The 20,302-nt window shown below is 46.9% G+C and overlaps 1 protein-coding gene across 5 annotated transcripts in view; it reads left to right on the top strand.

Moving 5' to 3' along the window:
- Positions 1 to 20,302, top strand: part of VDR (vitamin D receptor) — a 459,251-nt gene that overhangs the window by 224,807 nt on the left and 214,142 nt on the right. For all 5 annotated transcript variants that reach the window (XM_030198165.1, XM_030198163.1, XM_030198162.1 and 2 more), the window contains exon 2: positions 3,297 to 3,483. In XM_030198165.1, the coding sequence (XP_030054025.1) occupies positions 3,299 to 3,483 (185 nt within the window). In that variant the 5' untranslated portion in view covers positions 3,297 to 3,298. The remainder of the gene's footprint in view (positions 1 to 3,296; positions 3,484 to 20,302) is intronic.

Here is a 20,302-nt window from a genome sequence, read left to right as displayed (position 1 = left end):
TGGTGGGGTACACTGGACCACCAGGGATATTTTATTTGGGGGGGGGGGGGGCAGGAGAGGATGCTGGGGGGATTGGGATCCACTAGACTACCAGGGATTTTCTGGGAGGGGAGGTGATCACTAGACCACCATGGAGTTTTTTGAGTTGCATGGGGGGGGAGGCTCAACAGGAGGTGGACCCCCTCTCAAGCCCCTCCCTGTGCAACTTGAAAATGTTCGTGTTGGCTACTGTCAGTTGCACGAACATTTTGCAATTGACAGCTTAAAGTTGCAAACAGTGAACAATGCACAAAGGGGAATCCATGCATCTCATTTGCATGCCATCCCTTTTTTGTATCGGTTGCTGTTTGAAACTTTTTAATTTCTCTCAGGGCTGCCGTTTTTAACTTTATTAATTTTTTTATTTGTTGCATTTGTATCCCATATTTTCCCATCTATTTGCAGGCTCAATGTGGCTTACATAGTACCGTGATGGTGATCGCCAATTCCGGTGTGACAAATACAGAGTGATATTGTGGCAAAGATCATGTGTGACAGACACATTAGGGAATCAAGGAGGAAGAGTTAAGTTATGTCCAGTTCGAGTATTAGTTTCGTTGTGTTGCAGGGTTCAGGAGTTTAAGTTGGATCATTAGGGTATGCCTTTTTGAACAAGTTAGTTTTTAATGATTTCCAGAGGTTTGATGGGTCATGCATTGTTTTCACGACTTTCGGTAATGCGTTCCATAGTTTTGTGATTATATAGGAGAAGCTGGATGCATAGGTTGATTTGTATTTGAGTCCTTTGCAGCTTGGGAGGTGGATTAGGTATGTGCCTGTTCATCTTTTTGTGTTTCTGGTTGGTAGGTCTATGAGGTCTGCCATGTATCCTGGGGCCTCACCACAGATAAGTTTATGAACCAGAGTGCAGATTTTGAACGCAATACGTTCTTTGATTGGGAGCCAATGCAGTTTTTCTCGTAGGGGTTTGGCGCTTTCGAATCTCATTTTTCCAAATATAAGTCTGGCTGCGGTGTTTTGAGCAGTTTGGAGTTTCTTTATTATTTGTTCTTTGCATCCCGCATAGATTCCATTGCAGTAGTCTAGGTGACTTAGTACCATTGATTGTACCAAGTTGCAGAATATTTCTCTCGGGAAGAAAGGTTTTACTCGTTTGAGTTTCCACATTAATTTTCGCTTGGCTTTCTAGCGTGAGGTTTCGGTCGATTGTAACTCCGAGAATTTTCAGGCTGTCTGAAACAGGAAGGGTGTAATCTGGGGTGTTTATATTGGTGAGTTTGTTCGTATTATATTGGGATGAGAGGATGAGACAGTGTGTTTTTTCTGCATTGAGCTGAAATGCATCCGCCCATGAGTTCATGATTTGCAGGCTGAGTTTGATTTTGTTAGTGATATCTGTTAGCTCGTGTTTGTAAGGGATGTAAATCGTGACATCATCTGCGTATATGTAAGGGTTGAGGCCTCGGTTGGATAAGGATTTGGCTAATGGGGTCATCATTAGGTTGAAAAGGGTCAGTGATAGTGGTGATCCTTGGGGTACTCCAGATTCTATTTTCCATGGTGATGATATTTCGAACTTGATATTGCTTGGTATGTTCTTGTGGTTAGGAAACCCTTGATCCAACTAAGTACACTTCCACCAATCCCGAAGTATTCTAGTAAGTTTAGTAGTATTTTATGGTTTACCATGTCGAACACACTAGACATGTCGAATTGTAGGAGAAGTATGCTTTTGCCAGTTGCAATTTCTTGTATGAATTTGGTTAGGTGAGTAATTAGTACTGTTTCGGTGCTGTGGTTGGAGCGAAATCCTGATTGTGAGTCGTGTAGTATTGAGAATTTGTTTATGTAGTCGGTAAGTTGCTTGGTTACCATACTTTCCACCAGTTTGACTACCAGAGGGATAGATGCTACCGGGCAGTAGTTGGTGATTTTGTTTGCTTTTTTCTTTGTATCTTTAGGTATTGGGGTGAGTAGAATGTTGCCTTTTTCCTTAGGGAAGAGTCCTTGTTGCAGCATGTAATTTAGGTGAGCTGTGAGGTCTGCTATGAAGCGTTGAGGGGCGGATTTTATTAGGTGGCTGGGGCAGGTGTCCAGTTTACATTGAGTCTTGGTGAACTTGTTGATCGCTTGGGTGACAATTTCATCGGTGAGGAGAGCGAAATTTGTCCAGGTTCGGTCTGCTGGGTATTCACCGGGGATTGAGTCCAAATACTCAATGAATTTTTCGAAGTCGGTGGTGTTCTGTGGTAACGTGTTGCGTAGGTTTACAATTTTCTCGTTAAAGTATTTGGCAAGGTTGTCTGCAGATGGGGTGTCTGTGTTGGTTGTGGTAACCACTGTGGTGTCTAGTAATTTGTTCACGAGTTGATATAGTTTGGTCATGTCTTTGAAGTCTGGCTGTATTTTGGTTTTGTAATATGATCTTTTGGTTTGTCTTATTGACATTGTGCATTAGTGCCTCAGTGTCTTCCAAAACAGATTTTTGCCCTAGTAAGTCCGCTGCTGGCAGAAAGAAGAGTGTGTGTGTGGGGTGGGGGGGGGGGCTGTTTGAAACTAGATCCACTGTTGCCCACAGAGGTCTGTTTTCCCGAAATTAGGAGTTGACAACCAGGCCTTCTTACCTACCTGCCTTTTCTTCTTTCTGCTGGTTTTCCTCTGCAGTCAGAATCAGGGCAGCCCCGTTTGTGGGAGCTTTGTATTTCTAATACAACGGGAGGCCCAACGCACCCCTGTTTGTCTAGGTCCAAACAAAAGGTTAATCTTGCGCTGTCTCTGCGATATCTTGGTTACATTACATTATACTCTGTTGTATTCCACTAATACCCAATGAGTTCAAAATGGGTCACATACAAGAACTAGGTAAAACACTTAGGATGGACCATATAAAAAATTAAAAAATCTTCTGCAGATAAAATCCAGATTACATCAGTTTAGAAGTGACATATTCACAAAAAAGAGTAGTTTTATCATTTTCCTAAATAGCATAAAATTGTAGTGGGGAGATGGAATAAAAATGGGGTAAAACCTTGAATAGCTATGAATGAAGGCTGCTGGCATTGTCACTCCAGCTGGGTCATGTCCTGATTGACTTGCATGCTTAAAAGGAGCAAGAGGAAACTTCCGGAAGAATTAAGTCAGAACTTTGCTTAAATGTATTCAGCCCCTCTTGCCGAACAAGATGATGTGGGAAGAGATGTATTGCAGATTGGTTTAGAATTTTGCTCACAGAGCCACATGGCTGCAGGCCACTGATTGAAGTGCTGTTTTCTGAGCCATCCTGCTTTCTTTTACAGACATGGAGTTCATGGCAGGGAATTCTTCTATGACCGACATAGAGTTCATGGCAGAGAGCTCTTCTATGGCTGACATTGATGTGGAGTTTGACAGGAATGTCCCACGTGTCTGTGGCGTCTGTGGTGATCGGGCCACCGGCTTTCATTTCAATGCCATGACATGTGAAGGCTGTAAAGGATTTTTCAGGTAAGCAGCAGTTTGTTCAGATTAGATGTACCCAGTCTCGCTAAACACTGTTATCTGATCACACTGTGTGGAGAATTAGCCAGACCCTGAAATGGATGTTTGATGATGCACTGTATTGCAATACACATTTCTCAGTAATTTGGTTAGATTTCTGGAAAACCCTGACATTTTTCCCTCGATCCTGGAACCCTATCATTAGTTTGATTGCTACATAATGTGAACAACCAGATCACTATTAAAAACTTCCATTCCAGGGACCTGTGGTTGACAGTTTTGGTTTCTGTAAAACATTCTGAGCAGCAGTTACTACCTATAAGGATATCGAGGAATCAGACTTTTAGCCTTTCACAATTAGAAACTGCATGAGAATATTTTCTGTTAGGAATAAACTAGAATAAGCATAGGGTTAACCTAGTAACGCATCAGCTGCCACCTAACAGATTAGTTAAGACCAGGTCCGAGCCTTTGTAGAAAGAAGCAGCAGCTGCAAAGTTTGGGCAGAGCTGGCCCTACCACTAGATGGACTAAGCATTCACCTAGGGTGGCAGAATAAGGTGGTGGTGGTGGGGGAGGATATGGAGTCCGCTGTCACTGGGCCATCCTGAAGCACTTGAAAATGGCATACATGATGCAGGGCCTCTGAGTATTGGCCCACACTCAAGGTCTGCTGAATCCCACCTCCTTCTATCAAAACTTCCTGTTCAGATTCTTAGCCATGTATGCCACTTTCAAGTGTTTCAGGACGGCCCGGGCAAAGGTAGAGTGGCAGCAGCAGCAATGGAGGAGAGGACAGAGTAAGTCCTTTTAGGGAAATGGAAGATGTGGGAGAGATGCTAGATAGGGAGGGATGGGAAAGAAAAGGAGAGATGCTGGACTACAGAGGGGGAAGTACCTTGGCCCAACCCTGAGAAGGCGCATGGCTGAAGGTTTGCTTGGGGTGGGGGGGGGGGCGTCAAACACCCTTGGGTCGGCCCTGCTTCTGTGAGGTGAAATCTCTACATATTAAAACTTACATATCAGTGGAACATTTGTTTATTGATAGGCGCAGCAATATTCATTTGGTTTTTCAAAATAATTTTATTTATTTATTTTATTTGTAGCATTTGTATCCCACATTTTCCCACCCATTTGCAGGCTCAATGTGGCTTACATTTGCTGTTTTGGCGATTGCCATTTCCGGACTTTAGATATGCACATGATTTTGCAATCAAGTGCGTACATTCATGGTAGAAGAATGCATTATGTGCTTGCGTACTTGTTAACACGTGGTATTGCAATCAAGTGCGTATGTATGTGGTAGAAGAATATATTGTGGTCTTGTGTAGGTGTCGGCTTTATGTAGTTGCTCAGATGATGGTATTATGGTGAGAGTAATAGTGTTGGGCAGTGGTTATGTCGTTTCAGTCTTATTCTTCGTTGTTGTTGTTTAGAAGTTAGGACGATTGTTTGTTGTATGCTTTTTTGAATAGGTCCGTTTTCAGTAGTTTACGAAAGATCTTGCGTTGTCTTTATGGTCTTCGGGAGTGCGTTCCATAGCTGTGTGCAAATGTAGGAGAAGCTGGTTGCATAGGTGGACTTATATTTTAATCCTTTGCAGTTGGGGTAATGGAGGTTGAGGAATGTACGTGCTGATCTTTTAGCATTCCTAGCAGGTAGGTCTATGAGGTCTGACATGTAGGCCGGAGCTTCTCCATGTATAATTTTATGGACCATGGTGCATACTTTGAACGCAATTCGTTCCTTTAGTGGAAGCCAGTGTAGTTTTTCTCTTAGCGGTTTGGCGCTTTCGTATTTTGCTTTCCCGACTATAAGTCTGGCTGCCGTATTTTGGGCTGTCTGAAGCTTCTTAATGACTTGTTCTTTACAACCCGCATATATTGCGTTGCAGTAGTCTAGGTGGCTTAACACCATTGACTGTACTAGGCTGCGGAATGTGTCTCTTGGGAAGTAGGGTTTGATTCTTTTAAGTTTCCACATGGCGTAGAACATTTTCTTTGTTGTATTTTTCGCATGGTCTTCTAGTGTAAGGTTTTGATCAATCGTTACTCCCAGGATTTTCAAACTATTGGAGACCGTAAGAGTGTAGTCTGGGGTGTATATAGTGTTGTTTTTGTTTGAGTTGTATTGTGAGGATAGGATGAGACGCTGTGTCTTTTCTGCGTTTAGTTTCAGTTGAAATGCATCCGCCCATTGATTCATTATTTGGAGGCTATTTTTCCAATGTCACATTTTTTTATGAGCCCAATATGTAACAGATTTTTACTCAAAATTTACTAGGTGTGAGCGCCTAAATTTATACTCAAAATTTCAACAAACTCCTAAATTTAGGAGCATAAAAAGTGGGTGACAACAAGGGAGGATTTAGGGTCGGGAAAAAGCTTAGAGATCCTTTTACTAAGCTTCAATTAAAAGTGGCCTTAGCATGCTCTTGCCTGGGGTTTTTTTTTACCACTTCAGTAAAGTGGCTGATTTGTTGTATTAATAACCATGCGCTAATGTTGCCATTAGCATGTGGCCATTAAAGCAAATTACTGTGTGACCACTTATGACACCCATTTTGTAGGCGGTAAGGGCTCACACTGTAATCTTGCGCTAACCAGTTAGTGTGTGATAACATAGATGCGCTGAATAGTGCAGGGATGCCCACTCTCCGCCCCCTCAAAAAAAAATTATTAGTGCCTGGATTAGCACACGCTAATTTGGCAGTTACTACATGATGCATGAGCACATCCTGCAGGACGCCATTATAAGTGGCAGGAGGGGCGTATCTGCGTGGGGCCTCAGGGGCCTGGGCCCCCGCAGATTTTGCCCTGGACCCCCCTACCGCCATCAACCCTCCCCCGCTGCCGTTGCTTACTTTTGCTGGCGGGGGACCCCAACCCCCGCCAGCCGAGGTCTGCTTCCACCTGCCGCTGCCGTAAAAACTTCTTCTTCAGCCGGCGGGGGACCCCAAACCCCCGCCAGCCGCCCAGCGGTGTTTAAAATTCATCTTCGGCCTCCGTGGCCGTGCTGCTGCGATAGGCGCTGTTGAAATCCACTTCGGAGTCTGACGTCGCAGCACGTACAACGTACAACGACGTCAGACTCCGAAGTGGATTTCAACAGCGCCTATCACAGCAGCACGGCCACGGAGGCCGAAGATGAATTTTAAACACCGCGGGGCGGCTGGCGGGGGTTTGGGGTCCCCCGCCAGCTGAAGAAGAAGTTTTTACGGCAGCGGCAGGTGGAAGCAGACCTCGGCTGGCGGGGGTTGGGGTCCCCCGCCAGCAAAAGTAAGCAACGGCAGCGGGGGAGGGTTGGTGGTGGGAGGGGGGTGGAGAGAGTCATTGGTGGCGGTGGGGGCTCGGCAGTGGGGACTCGGCGGCGGGGGGGGGGGCTAAAATGTGCCCCCTCCCTCTGGCTCTGGCCCCCCCTACCGCCAGAGTCCAGATACGCCCCTGATGTGGCAGTAAGCACACAGCAGCACTTACCACAGCTTAGTAAAAGTGTCCCTAGGAATTTAGCACTGGTTTTCCAGCACTAGGTTCATAATTCATAATTTTGAATGTAGTTTGATAGGTATAATGATGATGTGTAAAACAGGCTTTGCACATGGAAAAAACATTTATTAAATTGTATTCACTGGCGCCAACTTAAGCGGGAGTAAAATATTGCATTTTACTGCAGCAGTATTTGCTATGCAATTTACTTACAATTTGTGTTGCGGCAGCCAGAAGCATTGTGTGCTCCTGTTCACAGCAGCAAAAAAGATAACTGGCCCTAAATCAGGCCTACTATCTTTTAAAGAGGCTAATCTCCCTATCCCTTGACACCTGGGATTGCTTTACTCCCCCCACTCGTAAAATCCTTGACACCCCTGACTGCCAAATTCCCTCACCCTTCATTCCCTGGTGTCAATAACCATTTTCCTCACTCTCCCTGATTCCCTTTTGGCACCAAATAATCCATTCCCCCTGCCCCAATCCCCCAGCATCAGTAACCATTACCCCCACCCCCAGACTCATCAGACAGCCATCAGGGGATGGGCAGGAGTAATCTCCAGCTGCTGGTTTCAAAATAGGGCCTCTCAAACTCTTTTAGCAGTAGTAACACAACATCATTTTCTGTGTCTTCACTCCTGTCTTCTTCCCTTACATCTCTGACATGGATTTTTCTTCATTTTCTCCATTTCTCTCCTCTGTTTTAATATAGCCAGATTTCATTCCCCTTCTTCCCCCTCTATTCTTCATTCTCCTCTTTTTGTCTTTTCCGTTACTTTACCTGTTTTATTTATTTATTTGTTACATTTATACCCCACATTTTCCAACCTATTTGCAGGCTCAATGTGGCTTACAAGTAACCGTAAAGGCATTTGCCGTTACGGTTGATAACAAATACAAGATTGTGTTGTGGTCAGATGAGGTAGATGTGATTCAGGCGTCATTGGGTTGAGGGGAATGATGATAGTAAGTTATGTACATAAGTAATGCCACACTGGGAAAAGACCAAGGGTCCATCGAGCCCAGCATCCTATCCACGACAGCGGCCAATCCAGGCCAAGGGCACCTGGCAAGCTTCCCAAACGTACAAACATTCTATACATGTTATTCCTGGAATTGTGGATTTTTCCCAAGTCCATTTAGTAGCGGTTTATGGACTTGTCCTTTAGGAAACCGTCTAACCCCTTTTTAAACTCTGCCAAGCTAACCGCCTCACCATGTTCTCCAGCAACAAATTCCAGAGTTTAATTACGCGTTGGGTGAAGAAAACTTTTCTCCGATTTGTAGTTTCATCGCATGCCCCCTAGTCCTAGTATTTTTGGAAAGTGTGAACAGACGCTTCACATCCACCTGTTCCACTCCACCTTGCATGATGTAGCTATAATTCGGGTTCTTTTTTCCCACATGCATCACCCTGCACTTGCTCACATTGAACGTCATCTGCCATCTAGCCGCCCAGTCTCCCAGTCTCGTAAGGTCCTTCTGTAATTTTTCACAATCCTGTCGCGAGTTAACGACTTTGAATAACTTTGTGACATCAGCATATTTAATTACCTCGCTAGTTACTCCCATCTCTAAATCATTTATAAATATATTAAAAAGCAGCGGTCCTAGCACAGACCCCTGAGGAACCCCACTAACTACCCTTCTCCATTGTGAATAATGCCCATTTAACCCCACTCTCTGTTTCCTATCCTTCAACCAGTTTTTAATCCACAATAGGACTTTTCCTCCTATCCCATGACCCTCCAATTTCCTCTGTAGCCTTTCATGAGGTACCTTGTCAAACGCTTTTTGAAAATCCAGATACACAATATCAACCGGCTCCCCTTTGTCCACATGTTTGTTTACTCCTTCAAAGAATTGAAGTAAATTGGTCAGGCAAGTTGTCCAGTACGATCCTTGATTATGTTGTGTTGCTGGGTGTGGGGAGTTATGTTGGATCGGAGGGATAGGCTTTTTTGAAGAGGTGAGTTTTTTAAAATGATTTCCTGAAGTTTTAGATGGTCATGTATTGTTCTCGCAGCATGCGGGAGTCCATTCCATAGTTATGCGCTCATGTAAGAGAAGCTAGATGCAAATGTTGTTTTGTATTTTAGCCCTTTGCAGTTGGGGTAATGTAGGTTTAGGTATGATCGCGCTGATCTGGATCTGTTTCTAGTTGGTAGATCTATGAGGTCTGTCATGTATCCTGGGACTATGCCATAGATGATTTTATGGACCAAAGTGCAGATTTTGAAGAAGATCCATTCTTTGATTGGGAGCCAATGTAGCTTTTCTCGGAGGGGTTTAGCGCTTTTGAATTGTGTTTTACCATATATCAATCTGGCTGCTGTGGCGGTTTGGAGTTTTTTTGTGAGTTGTTTTTTTGCATCCCGCATAGATTCCATTGCAGTAATCTGCATGGCTTAGGACCATTGATTGTATTAATTTGCAAAAGGTTTCCCTCGAGAAGAAAGGTTTTATTCGTTTGAGTTTCCACATTGAGTAAAACATTTTCTTTATTACGGTTTTTACTTGGCTCTCGAGGGTGAGATTGCGGTCGATTGTGACTCCGAGTATTTTTAGGCTGTCTGAGATCGGGAGTGTGTGTCCTGGGGTGTTTAAGGTTGTGGGTTTGTAAGTGTTATGTTGAGATGAGAGGATAAGGCAGTGTGTTTTTTCAGTGTTCAGTTTCAATTGGAATGAGTTTGCCCAAGAGTCCATGATGTTCAGGCCATCATTGATTTCATTGGTTATTTCAGTCAGGGCATGTCTGAAGGGAATGTAGATTGTAACATCATCTGCATAGATAAATGGGTTAAGGCCTCGGTTGGATGATGATGATCCCACTGGCAAAATCCTTATGTTGAAGAGTATTGGTGATAATGGCGATCCTTGAGGTACTCCACAGGCTGCTTTCCACGGTGGTGATGTGTTTGAATTTGATTTTACTTGGCATGTTCTGGTGGTTAGAAAGCCTTTGATCCATTTAAGTACGTTTCCAACAATCCAGAAGTGATCAAGGAGTCTTAGTAGTATGTTATGGTTTACCATATCGAATGCGCTCGACATGTCGAATTGAAGTAGGAGTATGCTTTTACCTGTGGCTATTTCCTGCTTGAATTTGGCCAGGAGAGTGACTAGGACAGTTTCGGTACTATGTTGGAATGGAATCCTGATTGTGAGTCATGTAGTATTGAATACTTGTCCAGGAATTCCGTAAGCTGTTTGGTCACCAAGCTCTCCATCAATTTTACTATTAGAGGGATAGACACAACTGGACGGTCGTTGGTGAAGTCGTTAGTTTTTTTCTTAGTGTCTTTTGGTATTGGAGTAAGTAGGATGTTACCATGTTCCTTGGGGAAGAAACCTTGTTGTAGCGTGAAGTTTAGGTGGTCTGTGAGGTCTTCAATGAATCGGCTGGGGGCGGATTTAAGTAGATGACTGGGACATATGTCCAGTTTGCAGTGGGTGTTGACGAATCTGTGAATCGCTTGTGTGACCAATTCGGTGGTGAGTAGATTGAATGTATGCCAGATACGGTCAGCTGGGTATCCGCCCGGGATTAGGTCTAAGTCCTCGAGGAAGTTTTCAATGTCGTTGTTGTGAAGAGGAAGGGTGCTGCGTAATTTTGTTATTTTGTCCTTGAAATAGGTAGCCAGTTTGTCTGCGGATGGGATGTCAGTGCTGGATTTTTTTTTCACAAGTCTAGCACTCTAGCAATAGGAGGGCTTATAGTGCCAGAGCATTGTCCTAATTATAAGACTTGCATTCGACCAATCAGAACTTTGAGAGGCTCAATTAATCACTGTAAGCCTACAAATGAATACATTAATTCTCTGTCTACTTTACCGTTGTCACTAAATTCTATTTCCCTGTAACGGCTCCTGTTAACGATGGACTGAATTGAATTGCTCTGTAAATCCCCATCAGTTACCACTGCTTCAACTGCATAATATTTCATTATACTAAACTGTATCACTGATTGTACAATCCTATCAGTCACTTCAGTTTCTAATGCAGTATACTGCATCACACTTAATATACCGAATTGTATTACTGATAGCATACCCCAATCAGCTCAACTCTGCTAAATACTTCTGCATAATACCTCACTACACTGAATCGTATTACTAATTGTATAATCCTATCAGTCACTTCTACTTCTCCTGCATTATACTGCATCATACTGCATCATATTGAGCAAACCGAACTGTATTACTGATTGTATACCCCAATCAATTACTTCTGCTCAACTGCATAACACTTCACTACACTGAACTGCATTCTGACTGCATATTCCTACTAGTTACTTCTGCTTTCATTGCATTATACAGCATCACACAACTCACTACAGACCAGAAACTCCCATCATATACTACTGCTATCCACAGCTGACCACGGTCTTTCATCAACTCCTACTGTATTTTTCAAAACCAACGCCAAAATGAACACTACCAAATCACTCTTAATAATCTATGCTGTATCCCTAATTTCCATATCATCAAGCTGATCAATCCATAGACTGGTGGGTTGTGTCCATCTACCAGCAGGTGGAGATAGAGAGCAAACTTTTGCCTCCCTATATGTGGTCATGTGCTGCCGGAAACTCCTCAGTATGTTCTCTATCTCAGCAGGTGGTGGTCACACACAGCAGCAGCTCTGGCTAGGCCTCCAAGCCTAATTTTTAGGTTTTGTTGAGTGCCTGGGGTTGAGGGCTCTTTTGAGCAAGTGCAAACCTGGTGGTGCCAGGTCCCTCCTTTTCTCCCCCCTCCCGCTGGCTCCGTTAAAAAAAAAAAAAAAAAAAAAAAAATTTTTAAACGTCCTTAAAGGCGTTTATTTCGACGTTTATTTAAACGTTCATTGCAGCTACTCACTGGGACACCAGTTCGTTACAGCTCGGAGCGGACAGCAGGTAATTTTTACCTTTTTATAGCGGGCAGGGGGTTCCCCGATTCTTCTCCTCGTGGCATATGGCGTCGGAGGGCGAGGGCGCAAAGGGTCGCTCCCCGGATCGCTTGAGCGCTTCTAGAGGGGATGCGGGGGTCTTACAGCCTGATTCGCCCTTGTTGGGTGACAGTTTTGTGACCGATGAATGTCCCGGTCCTTCCTCCGGCGTGGCGGTTTTTCCCGCCATAAACGCCCATCCCCCGCTCCTCGCCTCCGCCATCTTGGCCGGCCACGCGGCTCGGACGGCTTCTTCGTGGGCCGCCCTTGAGGTTGGAGACATTAATGCCATGAACGCCCTTAATTTGGGCGACGGCACAAAAGCGGCTAAAGTTAAGCGCCGTTCTTCCCGCGCGGCTCCTTCGCGGAGTGTCGCGCCGGACGCCATTTTGGATGCGCAGCATGTCTCTCCCCCGCTCTTGCGAGCGCCGGTTGAGGGTGCGTCTAGGGCTGTTGCCCAGGCTGCGGAAGTACACAGTCTGGGGGGTTTCTCCCCCGAGTTTGTTTTGCTGCTGCATCAGGCTTTCCTCATGCAAAACGCTGCCCCTGCTCCCTCGTCTGGTAAAGAGGTTGAGGTTCCCAGAGGTAAACGCCCTCGGGTTGATTCCCAGGCCTTGGAGGACTTTGTCTCCTCCGATGTAGATGAGGGCAGCGTGTCTGAGGTCTCCCAACGGTCCTTTGCGGATTCCTTGGAGGAGACGGATCCCCGCTCGGATGGAGCGGATGACCCCTCTGCAGCGCGGCTTTTTAGCCCAGAGGATTTGCCCAACCTGTTGTTACAGGCCATGGACACTTTGAAGATTTCCTCTCCGGAGGACGTCTCTCCCTCAGCCCCTGTTGGCTCTGCCATTATGCTGGGGACGAAGCGCCCGCCTAGAACCTTCCACGTGCATGATGCCATGCACACCTTAATTTCGGCTCAATGGGATGTCCCGGAAGCGAGCCTTAAAGTGGCTAGGGCTATGTCCCGCCTCTATCCTTTGGCTGTGAGTGAACGTGAGGCCTATCTGTGGCCTACCGTGGATTCTTTAATCACTGCGGTGACTAAGAAAACGGCGTTGCCGGTGGAAGGTGGCACGGCCCTAAAGGACGCCCAAGACAGAAGATTGGAGGCGGCCTTAAGGTCGTCCTTTGAGGCGGCTGCTTTAAGTTTGCAGGCCTCAGTTTGCGGCTCCTATGTGGCCAGGGCGTGCCTGACTATGGTGCAGCGGGCTTCCCCCTCGGATCATTCCTTGAGGGCTGATTGGCCGGCCCTGGAATCGGGCTTAGCCTATTTGGCAGACTTGCTGTATGATGTCTTGAGGGCCTCAGCTAAAGGCATGGCTCAGACAATCTCTGCGCGGCGGTGGCTTTGGCTGAAACATTGGTCTGCTGACCACGCCTCTAAATCCCGCCTGGCTAGATTGCCTTTTAAAGGCAAGCTGCTCTTTGGGGTCGAGCTGGACAAAATCGTGACCGATCTCGGCATGTCTAAGGGCAAGAAATTACCAGAGGTCAGGGCTCGGGCTAGTACTCGTCCCGGTACCTCCAGAGGACAGTTGCAGGAAGCCCGTCGGTACCGCCCGGGCAAGTCGGGTTCCTCTGCCCCCTCTTCCTTCAAGAGGAATTTCTCCCCCAAGCAGCATTCCTTTCGCAGAGACCGCCGTCCCGGAGGTGCTTCCTCCGGTCCTCCCCCAGGGTCTCGTACCCAATGACGGGGCCTTGGTCCACGCCCCAGTGCAGATTGGAGGACGGCTGTCCTCGTTTCTGGGCGAGTGGACCACAATAACTTCAGACGCGTGGGTGCTGGAAGTCATCAGAGACGGCTACAAGCTAGAGTTCTGCCGACCCTTAAAAGACGGGTTTGTACTCTCTCCCTGCAAGTCTCCGGTCAAAGCTGTGGCAGTGCAGCAGACCTTGGACAATCTGATCCGCCTGGGCGCGGTCGTTCCTGTGCCAGAAAGTCAGCTTGGCAAGGGACGTTACTCCATTTACTTTGTGGTACCAAAGAAAGGAGGTTCTGTCCGGCCTATCCTCGACCTCAAAGGGGTCAATCGGGCCTTGAAAGTGCGGCACTTTCGCATGGAGACTCTCCGCTCTGTTATAGCGGCAGTGAAGGCAGGAGAGTTCTTGGCTTCCTTGGACATCAAGGAAGCGTACCTGCATATTCCCATCTGGCCTCCTCATCAACGCTTCCTGCGTTTTGCAGTCCTGGGACGACACTTCCAGTTCAGAGCCCTCCCGTTCGGGTTGGCTACTGCTCCGCGGACCTTTTCCAAAATAATGGTGGTCATCGCGGCCTTCCTACGAAAGGAAGGGATACAAGTCCATCCTTATCTGGACGACTGGTTGATCCGAGCCCCCTCTTATGCAGAGTGCGGCAAAGCTGTGGACCGGGTAGTTGCTCTTTTGAGCTCCCTGGGATGGATCATCAACTGGGAGAAGAGCCAGCTGCGCCCGACTCAGTCCCTGGAGTACCTGGGAGTTCGATTCGACACCCAAGTGGGCAGAGTGTTCCTGCCAGACAATCGGATTGTCAAACTTCAGGCTCAGGTGGACCAGTTCCTGGGAGCCTCTCCTCTTCGGGCTTGGGACTATGTGCAGCTGTTGGGCTCTATGACAGCCACGATGGAAGTAGTGCCCTGGGCCAGGGCTCATATGAGACCACTTCAACACTCCTTGCTGCAGCGCTGGACTCCGATGTCGGAGGATTATGCTGTGCGACTTCCCTTGGACCCAGCAGTGCGCAAGGCGCTGAGCTGGTGGATGCAGACAGACAAATTGTCTGCGGGAATGCCTCTGGTGACTCCAGAGTGGATTGTCGTCACGACGGACGCCTCTTTGTCGGGCTGGGGAGCCCACTGCTTGGGAAGGACAGCGCAGGGGCTCTGGTCTCCTGCAGAGGCAAAGTGGTCTATCAACCTCCTGGAACTCAGAGCCATTCGGTTGGCACTTTTGGAGTTCATCCCGGTACTGGTGTGGAAGCCTGTACGGGTCCTGTCGGACAATGCCACGGCTGTGGCCTATGTCAACCGCCAGGGAGGTACCAAGAGCGCCCCTCTAGCCAAGGAGGCTATGTATCTTTGCCAGTGGGCGGAAGCGAACCTGGAGCAGCTTTCAGCGGCCCACATTGCCGGAGTCATGAATGTCAAGGCGGACTTTCTCAGTCGCCATACCTTGGAGCCCGGAGAGTGGCAGCTATCTGCTCAGGCGTTCTGGACATCAAGAAGCCGAGCCTAGATCTGATGGCGTCATCGGCCAATTGCCAAGTGCCGCGCTTCTTCAGCAGAGGACGGGACCCTCGATCCCTGGGAGTAGATGCTCTTCTCCAACAGTGGCCGACACAAGAGCTCCTCTATGTGTTCCCGCCCTGGCCCATGTTGGGCAGGGTGCTAGACCGGGTGGCAAAGCATCCCGGCAGGGTAATCCTGGTGGGTCCGGATTGGCCCCGGCGTCCCTGGTATGCGGACTTGATCAGGCTCTCAGTGGACGATCCTCTGCGACTGCCAGTGGAACAGGGCCTGTTACATCAGGGTCCTGTGGTGATGGAGGATCCCTCCCCCTTTGGTCTTACGGCCTGGCTATTGAGCGGCAGCGTCTGAGGAAGAAGGGCTTCTCAGACAAGGTCATCGCCACTATGCTGAGAGCGAGGAAGCGCTCTACTTCTACTGCTTACGCCAGGGTTTGGCGTATCTTTGCAGCGTGGTGTGAAGCAGGCTCTCTTTCTCCCTTCACTGCTCCAATTTCTTCAGTGTTGGCGTTCCTGCAAGAAGGTCTGGAGAAAGGCCTGTCGCTCAGTTCCCTTAAAGTCCAGGTAGCGGCTCTAGCTTGCTTCAGGGGCCGCCTGAAGGGTGCTTCCCTGGCTTCACAGCCAGATGTGGTGCGCTTTCTCAAGGGAGTTAATCACCTGCGCCCTCCTCTGCACTCAGTGGTGCCTGTGTGGAATCTCAACCTGGTGCTAAGAGCATTGCAGAAGCCGCCTTTTGAACCCTTGTCGAGGGCATCTCTGAAAGACCTGACGTTGAAAGCAGTCTTTTTGGTGGCTATCACTTCAGCCAGAAGAGTTTCCGAGCTCCAGGCGCTCTCATGTCGAGAGCCTTTTCTGCAGTTCACTGAGGCAGGAGTGACTATTCGCACAGTGCCTTCCTTTCTGCCCAAGATTGTTTCTCACTTCCATGTGAATCAGCAGCTCTGTCTCGTAGGGAGGACTACCCAGAGGAGTACTCTGCTCTTAAATATCTGGATTTGAGACGAGTCATCATCAGATACTTGGAAGTGACCAATGATTTCCGGAAATCGGATCATCTGTTTGTCCTGTTTGCAGGTCCTCGTAAGGGTCTGCAGGCTGCTAAGCCTACAGTGGCAAGATGGGTCAAGGAAGCCATTGCAGCGGCTTATGTGGCCGCGGGGAAGGTGCCGCCTATCCAGCTGAAGGCTCACTCCACGAGAGCTCAGGCGGCCTCGATGGCAGAGGCCGGATCCGTCTCCTTGGAAGAGATATGCAAGGCGGCAACTTGGGCTTCGGCTCATACATTCTCCAAGCATTACCGGTTGACTGTGGCTGCACGGGCGGAGGCCCGGTTTGGAGCTTCAGTGTTGAGGTCAGGGATTTCTATGTCCCGCCCTGGGTGAGTACTGCTTCGGTACATCCCACCAGTCTATGGATTGATCAGCTTGATGATATGGAAGGTAAAATTATGTATAATCATACCTGATAATTTTCTTTCCATTAATCATAGCTGATCAATCCATAGCCCCTCCCAGATATCTGTACTGTTTTTATTCTGGTTGCATTTCAGGTTCAAGTTTAGTCTTCAGTTACTTCAGAAAGACTTCGTGTTCAAGTTCTTCCTTCACTTGGATTCTTCAAGAGTTGAGACGAGTTTGTGTTACAGTGAGCTGCTGCATTCCTCTCCCCTCCGTTTTACGGGGCTGGATTGAGACTTAAAATTCTGCCGGCACTCCCTCCCGCTTCGTGCGGCTGTAGGGCAGTTTTGTACCCCTCCCGCTTCGGCGGTGTTAGGGTCAGTCAGCTCCTCCCGCGGTTGCGGTTGCAGGATAAGCCAGATCCCCCCGCATCGGCGGGTGTGGTGTCCCTCCCCCGCTCCGCGGGGATGAGCTGGACGGATTCCCCTCCCCCACTTGTGTGGGGATGAGCTGGGTTAATTCCCCTCCCCCGTTTCGGCGGTGGTGAGCTGGGCAGAGTGTCCCTTCGTGGGTGTAATTCTCTAAGTGCTGAGTCCTGCGGATGGAGCTTTGATATCGACATACTGAGGAGTTTCCGGCAGCACATGACCACATATAGGGAGGCAAAAGTTTGCTCTCTATCTCCACCTGCTGGTAGATGGACACAACCCACCAGTCTATGGATTGATCAGCTATGATTAATGGAAAGAAAATTATCAGGTATGATTATACATAATTTTACCTTATCATGCACTGACCACCCCTCTCACTGACAGTAATATACCCACACTACATAAACCCTGCAGACTACCTAATTACAATAACCCCTACCATAAGAATAACAACCAATTAAAAGTAAAACCTATTACATATGGTCAAAATCAACATAATAGAAAGAAAGTAAACAACAAACCCAGAATCATAGAGGATAGACAGCTTATAAAAATTGATTTATCCTCGACTCCAATTGAATCCTTCCAGTCAATCCAAATGAGATACATAAATGCCAGATCGGTAGTCAACAAAACAACAACAATAACAGACTGGATCACAACAGACAATCTTGATCTTTTATTTGTTAGCGAGACCTGGATTCATGATCTTAAAGATCCCATAATTTTAGGTCTATGCCCCCCCCCCCCCCCCCAGGATATAAAATTACCCACTGGACAAGGTATGGAAAAAAAAGGAGGAGGTATAGCTATTATTCACAAATCCCACTTCATTACTACAACTATAGCTGAATCCATACTTCCCCAACTTGAAATTGCCTCAGTTAAGATCAACCATATAAATTTGATGGACCACCTCAATGTTGTCCTGTTTTATCGACCACCAGGCAACTGGCAGGAATGCCAAACACACTTTATAGACTTCATATCAAACACATGTGTTTCTAACTCCAACCTTATCATAATAGGGGACATTAACCTTCACCTTGAAGATCCTTATTCAATTAACGTGAGAGAATGCAAGGAATTCTTCCAGCTAAGGGATCTCCAATGGCCAAATCTTCAACCAAACAAAAAAAAACAGCATCACGGGCCTTTAAAAATGGAACACAGTTCTTTAATGAATGACCTGTGTCGGGTCTTTTTGTCACGGCCCGTGTCGGGTCTTTTTGTCAACGGCCCGTGTCGGGTCTTTTTGTCACGGCCCTTGTCGGGTCTTTTTGTCAAGGCTCATTCATTAAAGAACTGTGTTCCATTTTTAAAGGTCCGTGGTGCTGTTTTTTTTGTTTGGACTTTAGTTTGTACTTCGTTCCCTCTCTTTTGTTATATCCAAATCTTCAACCAACCCATATTAAAGGACACACATTAGACATCATTATATACAAATTCTCCCCAGATTTAAACCTTCGATTAACACTTACAAAATGGACAGTTATACCATGGTCTGACCATTTCAAATTAAATTTCTCCCTTCAATGGCGGAAAAAAGATCTACACCATAAGCAAGAACGCATAACCTACAGTGGGGGAAATAAGTATTTGATCCCTTGCTGATTTTGTAAGTTTGCCCACTGACAAAGACATGAGCAGCCCATAATTGAAGGGTAGGTTATTGGTAACAGTGAGAGATAGCACATCACAAATTAAATCCGGAAAATCACATTGTGGAAAGTATATGAATTTATTTGCATTCTGCAGAGGGAAATAAGTATTTGATCCCCCACCAACCAGTAAGAGATCTGGCCCCTACAGACCAGGTAGATGCTCCAAATCAACTCGTTACCTGCATGACAGACAGCTGTCGGCAATGGTCACCTGTATGAAAGACACCTGTCCACAGACTCAGTGAATCAGTCAGACTCTAACCTCTACAAAATGGCCAAGAGCAAGGAGCTGTCTAAGGATGTCAGGGACAAGATCATACACCTGCACAAGGCTGGAATGGGCTACAAAACCATCAGTAAGACGCTGGGCGAGAAGGAGACAACTGTTGGTGCCATAGTAAGAAAATGGAAGAAGTACAAAATGACTGTCAATCGACAAAGATCTGGGGCTCCACGCAAAATCTCACCTCGTGGGGTATCCTTGATCATGAGGAAGGTTAGAAATCAGCCTACAACTACAAGGGGGGAACTTGTCAATGATCTCAAGGCAGCTGGGACCACTGTCACCACGAAAACCATTGGTAACACATTACGATATAACGGATTGCAATCCTGCAGTGCCCGCAAGGTCCCCCTGCTCCGGAAGGCACATGTGACGGCCCGTCTGTAGTTTGCCAGTGAACACCTGGATGATGCCGAGAGTGATTGGGAGAAGGTGCTGTGGTCAGATGAGACAAAAATTGAGCTCTTTGGCATGAACTCAACTCGCCGTGTTTGGAGGAAGAGAAATGCTGCCTATGACCCAAAGAACACCGTCCCCACTGTCAAGCATGGAGGTGGAAATGTTATGTTTTGGGGGTGTTTCTCTGCTAAGGGCACAGGACTACTTCACCGCATCAATGGGAGAATGGATGGGGCCATGTACCGTACAATTCTGAGTGACAACCTCCTTCCCTCCGCCAGGGCCTTAAAAATGGGTCGTGGCTGGGTCTTCCAGCACGACAATGACCCAAAACATACAGCCAAGGCAACAAAGGAGTGGCTCAGGAAGAAGCACATTAGGGTCATGGAGTGGCCTAGCCAGTCACCAGACCTTAATCCCATTGAAAACTTATGGAGGGAGCTGAAGCTGCGAGTTGCCAAGCGACAGCCCAGAACTCTTAATGATTTAGAGATGATCTGCAAAGAGGAGTGGACCAAAATTCCTCCTGACATGTGTGCAAACCTCATCATCAACTACAGAAGACGTCTGACCGCTGTGCTTGCCAACAAGGGTTTTGCCACCAAGTATTAGGTCTTGTTTGCCAGAGGGATTAAATACTTATTTCCCTCTGTAGAATGCAAATAAATTCATATACTTTCCACAATGTGATTTTCCGGATTTAATTTGTGATGTGCTATCTCTCACTGTTACCAATAACCTACCCTTCAATTATGGGCTGCTCATGTCTTTGTCAGTGGGCAAACTTACAAAATCAGCAAGGGATCAAATACTTATTTCCCCCACTGTATATCACGAGAGGCCAAATTGACCCGACTATATTCTGGCAACAATTCTATAACAATGACTGGACAGCACAAGCAGATTCAAACCAATTTCTTCAAGATTGGGACAACAGATGCTTAGTCATATTAGTCAACATAGCAACTCTGCAAACCAGAACCTCACGCAGGATGAACTCAATACCTT

The sequence above is a fragment of the Microcaecilia unicolor genome, chromosome 3 (genome assembly GCF_901765095.1).
Source record: "Microcaecilia unicolor chromosome 3, aMicUni1.1, whole genome shotgun sequence".
Taxonomy (NCBI): domain Eukaryota; kingdom Metazoa; phylum Chordata; class Amphibia; order Gymnophiona; family Siphonopidae; genus Microcaecilia; species Microcaecilia unicolor.
The sequence above is the reverse complement of the archived record's forward strand: the minus strand, read 5'-3'. Positions and strand labels throughout refer to the sequence as shown.